We start from the raw sequence: 8,687 nt of genomic DNA, 5'->3' as shown, positions 1-8,687 counted from the left end.
TGTTACCTTTTGCTCTCTTACTTAACCTCTCTGTTTGTTTGTTACATCCACTTGTGTCTGTTAACAACTTCCTGTGCAGCATCCATGCAGGGAGCAGCTCACAGGATCGGGCCCTTAGATTGGGGGTGGGATTGTTTCTCCCTTAAATATCTGGAAAGTGTCTTTCACCATAGGGCCTCCAGCTGATTTGAAGCTCTAGCCACTACTGCAGAACAAAGAATAACTAATAATAACAAACCATCAGAAATTGCTGAAATTCATTTGCTTTAAGGAGAAAGAAACCTGTTCCAGGCTAGAGACATTCTGCATAATGTATATATTAATTATATATATAAAGCACAGGAACTGATCCAGGTCTCAGGAGTGACTTCTTTATCTACTTCTGACACTTCTGAGAATTATAATAGAAAAAAATCTAGCTGTTCCGGGCAATTATTGAACAATACTTGTTAGAGACAGAATAATCTGAAGTGTGTGTAAATTGCATTCACTTTTTAAATTTGATTTTATTTCTTGGTCTGAAATATGCCTATTTACATTAGTTTAAACTTAATCCATAGATCAAGGGCCTGCCCTAAATTATCCCAGCATGAATCACTAATAATTCTTTTGAAGTCAATGCAGTTACATCAATAGGATCAGAATCAGACCCACGAAGTTGAGCAGTGTGCAATATGCACATAACTGGGTGGGGTGCTGCAATCTGATGTTGACTTGCTATGCTGTTTGCAATGTTAGTGGTCTGCACAGTACCTTCAGCTGGGTAAAGATGCCCGTCACCACCCCTCAGACACAGAGAATCGGACACAGAGAGACAGGAAAACCTGACACTCCTGGATTTGTGTGAAAAATTCTCAAAGAAAATTCTTTCTCTCCCTCCGGCCCCTAAATTCTTTGTGAATGGGGCCAGTGCAACATGTGGCCTTTCACCCCACCCAAGCACCATTGCCAGACAGCCACACTCAGAGAATTGTTTGTTAATAGTCCAATTAGATAATTGCCATCTTTCACTCCTTTTGCTCTACATTTCCCATAAAGGAATGAATAAGGAGAGCAGCATGAAGAGGGCTTCTGCCCTACAAGGTGACAAGAAGGGCTGGAGCATGCTCTTTGCACAAGGCCATTTGCTTGAATTGAATCATTGTAGCCTAATCAATGGTCTTATTGGATTACTGGCTGTTGCGGTTCTCAAAGATATTGTAGCAGAGACAATGAAATAGACAGGGTAAAACTTTTTTTTTATCCTTTGGTAGATCACGCAGTGGAGATTTTTCACAGGCTATCTCTCTCTCTCCCTCTCTCCCCTCCTGGATCTATCCGAACACAAAGCTGGCTTCTTTTTTTTTCCCCTTCAATGAGCAGGCTCTACCAATTGGTTCAGTGTTTGTGAAGGTGCAGAATTAGAACACACACACACACACACACACACACAAAAAGCAAGCATCTGAACTGAATTAAGGAGAGGTAGGAGTTTAAGATGGCTGTCTGTGGAGAGATGGGTTCAGGAGGATTTCTGCTGGGCTGATCTTCGGCTTCCTTGGCTAGACCCTCTCCAGGGGGAAACTTTTTTTGTGTCTATTGGTTGGTTTGTTTTGTTTAGACTCCAGGCTGCTTTTCTGCCACTGCATTTTTCCAGCCTTTCCTAGCAGCTTTATTCAGATTTATTTGGCGTGTCTTGGATAAAGCTACTATATAATCTGGAGGGTCAAAGGCAGACTGAAGAAAGTTAATAATGGCTGCTAATGGTGCTAACAATTCAGGGTGAATCTTGTCAAAAGTTTTTTTTTTTCCACCCCCCTTTCTGGAAGTCTCAGTCTTTTGATTGTGTGTTTCCTGAAAGCAAGACCAATCATTTCAGTTTATTCACTGGCTAAACTCTACTTGATTGGGGACAAGCACACAAACCATCCATTACGATCTGATATATTATCCAAACAATTTAGTGTATTCATGAGGTAACCTAAATGTGGAGGCTGCAAAATTACCCGTAATCAATTGAAACAGCGAGTGCGCGTCCCTCTGTGTGTCTAACAACTACATGTCTCTGTAATAAGGCAGACATTAAATCATTTTGGAGTTGTACTGTTGAGTACCTGATCACTGGGGCTCAGGGAAGCTGGACAGTCACATTAGGACGCAGGGATTGAGGAAGAAGCAAGCTGCCTTTCTGTTGGGATCAAAGCCGACCCTTCCTGGCGAGAAGTGCTTTTCCAGATCCCCACGGACCTGACCGCAGGCTGTGCAATATCCAAGACTTTCTTTTCTTTTCCTTTTTTTTTTATTGCATTACATGTTTGGGAAACAAGACAAAATGGACGTTAGATGCAATTCAGAGGCTGAAGCGAACCGGGTCTCGAAGAACGGACATAAAGAGGGCAAGGAAAGCAAAGGATCTGAAGGAAATATTTCTACTTCTTTTTTGAAGGATCAGCAAGGGACTTATTCTGCCTCGTCCGTGTCAGAAGATTGTAATAAAAGTAAATCTAGTTCTGCAGATCCGGACTATTGCAGGAGGATCCTAGTTAGAGGTAGGAGTTTTGGAGGCATTTTGTGTGTGTGTGTATGAGCGAGAGGTCGGACTTTTTATATAAAAAAGGGTGTTGGGGTTTCGAGCTGTTCCTCTTTTACTCCGGATACAGAGAGGGATACCGCTGTAGATAGTAATGCGGTATTTCCAGTGGCAAGTGGTTCCAAGTCTAGAGCTGTTTGATAGGATCTGATGATTATTTTTTTTGTCTCTTTTATCAATGCACCTCTTTGGCTCATGGGAGAAGTCTATCTACTTTACATTTGTTTCCCACTTTTTCTTGGTGCTTCTTAAACACCAACCATTGTGGCTGTGAAATACATTGTTTACAGCCTTTCTAGATTCGCCATAGACTTTCGAAGCGATGCCCTGGTCTGCAGAGAGCATTGCAAGTGTCAAAGTCCCCTCGCGGGGCTGACGGTGTGTCCGAGGGATTTTGGTCAATGCGATGAACAAACAGTTTAATTTTGTAACACCTACGTTTCTCTCCCCCACGTGAAAGTCCTTGCTTTAGCTGCTTCTGCACTCCTCGGACACTAGAAAGGAGACGCCCGGAGAAAATAATGTATTTCACCTTCTGCATCTGGGTGCATATGTGTTGTTTGTGGGTTTTTTAGATTTTTTTTATTTGTGTGTGTGTGCGCGCGCGGAGGGGATATATAAAATGTAGGGGTTTCTGCTGTGTCCTCTGTCCCAGTGTCCATAATGTGATGTGGAACTGACAGTGGAAGAAGTATGTTTTTAACAATCACTGTTTACATAGCTTCAAAAAGAAGACAGGAAGGATTGAATGAAGTTTCTGTATATTTATTGTTTTTAATTCCCCCCTCCCCAACCTCCGGATCATTTCCCGGTCCACTAATGAAATGATTTTATAGAGCTCCGCACAAATTGCCCGTGGAAATTACCGTTTTATTAAGGTGTTTGGGGAAAGGGGAATAGAATTATAATAAAATTAGTGCAAAGCAGGCCTGGTAAACAATAATTAATCCTTGCGCGACCGATTGACCCCACAGAGGGGTCAGATTGAAATGATGTGGTTATCTATGACTTAAAGTGTATTATGGAGGTAAAATTACGGAAAGCAAGGCTGGGAATGCTTTAGTGTAATCTGAATCGAGCTCTAGCATGACAGTTGTGTTAATAAGATTTGTCCTGCTTTCTTTAGGCTGGTGCTAAAATAAAAGTGAGGCTTCTCGGTGTGGTTTGTTTTAATTTCCCCCATTCCCTCACCCTCCTGGCATTTTTAAAGAGGAAAGAAGCGGCCATAACTCTGCCTCTCCCGTGCCATTCGGGATGCGAGATGCACTTAAAATCCCAAACCGCCCCACGGTGAAACGGAACATGTTGTAAACTCGAAATGGCCCTGCCCAGGAACTGCTATACAGCTGCTTTTTGGCTTGCTAGCCGATAATAACAATAACCCAGCAGCACCAATGAATAACCCGACAGTGAACAGGGCCCACGGACGCTTGGTGTTTATTACAGCACTGAGATCTCCAGTGAAATGTATTAAACGCCCCTCAAGAGAAAGTCGGGCTGGGGGAATTATGTACAGCTCTCTGACCTAGCGCCTCCTTTTTTCCTGGGTACGGTAGCCCCATGCGATGTCCTGATTTTACCAGCCCGATTACCGCCTGGTTAACCTAAACGATCCTGGCGTTGGGTGAGGGCGCAGGCTGAAAGCCTGCCCGGCAGCTCTTTGCATGGCTCCGAGAGCGGTTCCTTGGTGTAAAGTGACTGCGCGTTTCTTTGCCAGATGCCAAAGGTTCAATAAGAGAGATTATTCTGCCTAAAGGACTTGATCTGGATCGCCCTAAACGGACCCGAACGTCTTTCACCGCGGAGCAGCTGTACCGGCTGGAGATGGAGTTCCAGAGGTGCCAATACGTGGTGGGACGGGAAAGGACCGAACTGGCCCGGCAGCTCAATCTTTCGGAAACTCAGGTAGTGCAGAGAAAGCACCTGCTGCTAGGTACCTCTGAGACCTCTTCCCCTCCCCCCCTTTCCCGAGAACACTGAGTCCCAGCACAGACACACTCCTCGGGGACACAGCTGAAGCCTCGTCCACCTAAACACCTGCTCGCAGACTTACATCGACTAGACAGGCAAAGGCTGCTTCTGTTTTCAGAGCGCAATGCCTGGTTCACACAGGATCACAGGCCTCCTGGCAGATACAGGCGCACACTTTGTGGCAAACCATTTCCCCACCGATAACCACAGTGATCTGTGAATATTCTCTCTCTCACACACACACAGAGCTGCTACACCCTGAAAGAAAATAGTGGGGCTTAAAGTACCTGACAACTCGGTTTGGTCACAAACTGAGCTACAGAATGTAGCAAATCTGTTCTGGAACTCAATAAATGAGGGTGAAGAGGTTTCTGACGAGACAGTAGGTACACAATGCGCATTATCAGAATGATGCTGGGGCGGGGGCTGGTTGCTTTCCAAATATGTGGCATTGAATTCCGTACTGGGAGGTGTCCAGGTTTGAAAGGCGATACAATGCAAACCACCTTTCATAACACAAATCCACATGCAGGCAGCTGTCACTGTTTGCATAGCTCCAAGGCTTCCCATGAACTGTTGGGTGGATTCGAAAAAAGTTTTATGCCCTTGTCAGCAGTTTAAAAAAGTACGCTACTGACAAGCATATAATCAACAAATACAGAGATCAGAACTGATTTTCTATTCGATATATTTACTTGCCCCTCCAAACTTCTCTTGTTTGATTTTGCCTGCCTATGTGCTTTACACTGATTTGTTTGTTTTGTTTATTTGTTTATGTTTGGAGTGTGTGAGAGTGCGGGGAGGTGTTTTCACAGAATCGCATGAGAATCGCGCTGCGTTAAAATTGACTAAAATACAAACTCTGTTTTGTTTCTAAATTCCTTTTTACCTGGCCGCCTGGGGGGGGGGGCGCGGTTTGCAACACCGGCCATATTTTAAGTTTTCAAGTGCAAATTTGACAACAAAAAAAAGTATTCTTTGCATCTCACAAGAAGCAGGTCAGGCCCCTGAATTACAGAGGGAATTGGCTCACCTTACTTTGCAACAGAGGTTCTGGGCGAAAAAAAAAACCAACCTCTCTCTAAAAACTTAGAATCTCCCTAACTTTTTAGAGGGAGATTTTTTTTTCCGCCCAGAATCTCTGTTGCAAAATAAGGTGAACCATTTCCCTCTGTAATTTGGAGTCTGCGGGTCCCTTCCTGCAGTGTATGGGGCAGTCTCTAGCATAGGAGGTGACTTGGAGCTAAGTATTCTACCTGGGAAGGAAATACTGTATGGAAAATACTCTGCGAAGGGAAGGATAATGTATTGCGCCAGAGAAAAAATGAATTGTATTATTAGCTGCTTTGGAGAAAAACGCTAGAAAATCCCCAGTGCTTCGTAACAGAAAATAGACAGTTGGTAAATAGTCCTACTTTTGTATGTGCCACTGAATTAAAATCGGATGTATTTATCTTTCATTCCTACCTATTATTACATGAAATAGATTGGTGGACAATAGCAACGGTTCTGCCCTAGGTAACTGCATCTCTTTTTGTTTTGAGGGATTGGAGGGGGGGTAGTTCCAGGGCCGTGAACAGTGTGGCCTGTATGATTGTGCACTGCTCGGGGAATAGTTATGTCCGTTCGAACAATTAAAAGTGCAAGGGAGGGGGTAATAACCCCTAAGTCAGCGAAACAAGAACAAACTTCTAAAGCCCGATTTGGTATGTCCTTAAAAGATCACCCGGTGCAATAAATCCCGCTGACACGCTAATGAGCCTTTCTTTGCCGCGGGACAGGTATGTATGACAAGTTAAACAGCCTCGGAGGCTATAGAAATACAAATTGTATTTCTTTTAGATAAAATCATATTTGAAAGGGGCTAATGGGGCTCTGACCTGCTATGAGATGTGGGGAAAGTGCAGAGCAGCTGCACCATGCCTTCTCGTTTGGCGTGGGGGCTGAGAGAGGCAGCTGGAAGGGAAGCGACAGAGAAGACCCACGTTGCTGGCACTGGATGAGCCGATAACTCCTCGCTGCCAGGGAGGGAAGAGGAGCGGAGTGTGCAGCTTAGGGGCCCGCTGGATTGTTCCGGGGAGGGAGAGGGTTCCACCCGCTCCAGGCTTAAGGCTGGCTCGGAAATAAAACTAATTTAAAGAGTCCGATCCTGCTACCGCTGAAACCCAGGGCAATATTTCCGCTGGCTGCAGGAGAGGAGAACCCGGGCCCTTTAAGGTGCCTCCCGGTGCTCCACAGCTCCCAAAGTCAGAGCTCATTAATCCTAGGCAGGATCCCCTCCCTCCCGCCCCCTTCGTACAAAGTGCTGCTGAGTGGTTCATTTCAACTTCCTAAGCTTCCCCTCCCCCGACCCCAGTCTCTCCGATGCCGTGTAAACCCCCTATTTCGGAGCGGCCAAGCCGGCGTCCATTCTCCAGCGCCCGGGCCGGGCCGGGGGTAAATGGAGCAATGCCCCTTGGCCCCCGGCTGGGCCCCGCTCACCCTGTGCCTCTCTCCCCAGGTAAAGGTCTGGTTCCAGAACAGGCGCACGAAGCAGAAAAAGGACCAAGGCAAAGACTCGGAGCTGAGGTCCGTGGTGTCGGAAACCGCCGCCACCTGCAGCGTCCTCCGGCTCCTGGAGCAAGGCCGGCTGCTCTCCCCGCCGGGCCTGCCCGGCCTCCTGCCCCCCTGCGCCACCAGCGCCTTGGGCTCCGCGCTGCGGGCCCCCGGCCTCAGCATCGGCACCACGGGCACCACCAGCTCGGGCACCGCGGGCGGCTCCCCGCACCCGCCGGCGGTGAGCAGCGCGGCTGGGCCCCCTCAGGCTGCAGGACTCCACGCCTCGCCCAGCGCCGGCCATAACCTCTTCAGCCTGCCGGTGCCCACCCTCCTGGGCTCGGTGGCCGGCCGCCTGGCCTCTAACCCCTTGACAATGGCCGGATCCCTGGCAGGGAACTTGCAGGAACTGTCAGCCAGGTACCTGAGCTCCTCCGCCTTCGAGCCCTACTCCAGGACCAACACTAAAGAAGGCGCTGAGAAAAAAGCCCTGGACTGACTCTGAGTAACTCTATGTATTTATATTTATAGTATCTATTTGTGGGAATATTTATGGAATAATGACACGTTAGCATCTCATCAGCCCTCCCTTCATTCCCCACCTCCACACACCATCCTGCCATAGCAGCCCCCCAACGACCATGCTTTCCTAGCCAGACTCGCTGCCGAATGCAACAAGGGACGAAACTATGTTTAGAGGAGAAACCAGGAAGTGGACAAACTTCTCACCCGAGTGTAGCAGCTAAATAAACGGATTCCAGACAAAACAGCCGGGAGGCACCGCTCTTAGTGATGGAGACCCCTTTATTTTAGCGTGGGAGGGTGTCAGGGAGGAAAGGCAGTTTGGGGGAGGTTTGCAGGCAGCTCAAAGCCAAACATTTTGACTGCATTCTGAAGCACACCAATGCAAACCTAACGATTTTATTTGGGAAACGAACTGAGGAGGAGCGGGGAAATGGGAAGGGGGAGTTGTTTGCAGTTTAATCAGAACCATTTTGACTGCATTCTGAATTAAACCAACGTCAACCGATGGGGAAGTCGATTCCAAACAAACAGACATAGAAATGGAACCTTCAGGTGGATTTAAATGTGTCGTCAAGACTTCAGTGACTCTAAGCACAAATTTGCTCAAGGTTTTGTGGCCCCATATATGTATATGATGACTGCACTACATTAACCGTTTGGTATCCTAGTTTTTATTTATATTTGCCCTTGATATAGACCCACTCCAGAAAAAAAGTCGTATCAACTTTTTTTTTAAAAAAAATCTTGAATCTTTTAAGGATCGGAACAGACTGCCTTTAAAACCTGTGCATTAAATGCAGATATAGAAAACAGTGGCTTTAGATTTGTTTTTATTTAAAACAATCTTTCACTTCGAGATAATGCAACGCCCCCTTTTTCTAGTTTCAAGAGCTAGTTCTTCGAACCAAAAATAACATAAAAATGTTGTAAAAGTAAACATGTTAAATAAGGAAAAATAAGGGAGAGAGAGAGAGTGGCGTGATTGCATCTATACCTATTGAAATGGCAGTTTTTTCGAATTGAGTTTCTAATGCTTTCAAAGTGTATCCAAATTAAACATCTTTAGGGTCTCCTCCCTTCGTAATAC

General features: G+C 46.2%; 1 protein-coding gene across 1 annotated transcript; it reads left to right on the top strand.

Moving 5' to 3' along the window:
- Positions 1 to 1,954: 1,954 nt before the first annotated feature.
- Positions 1,955 to 8,678, top strand: VAX1 (ventral anterior homeobox 1). Its single transcript, XM_030569937.1, has 3 exons — positions 1,955 to 2,528; positions 4,287 to 4,474; positions 7,041 to 8,678. The coding sequence occupies exons 1-3, from the start codon at positions 2,291 to 2,293 to the stop codon at positions 7,572 to 7,574; spliced, it is 960 nt and encodes a 319-aa protein (XP_030425797.1). The 5' UTR covers positions 1,955 to 2,290; the 3' UTR covers positions 7,575 to 8,678.
- Positions 8,679 to 8,687: the final 9 nt, after the last annotated feature.

Source organism: Gopherus evgoodei, chromosome 7, assembly GCF_007399415.2.
Source record: "Gopherus evgoodei ecotype Sinaloan lineage chromosome 7, rGopEvg1_v1.p, whole genome shotgun sequence".
NCBI classification, from domain to species: domain Eukaryota; kingdom Metazoa; phylum Chordata; order Testudines; family Testudinidae; genus Gopherus; species Gopherus evgoodei.
Note: the sequence above shows the minus strand (reverse complement) of the source record. Positions and strands in the feature narration are given on the sequence as shown.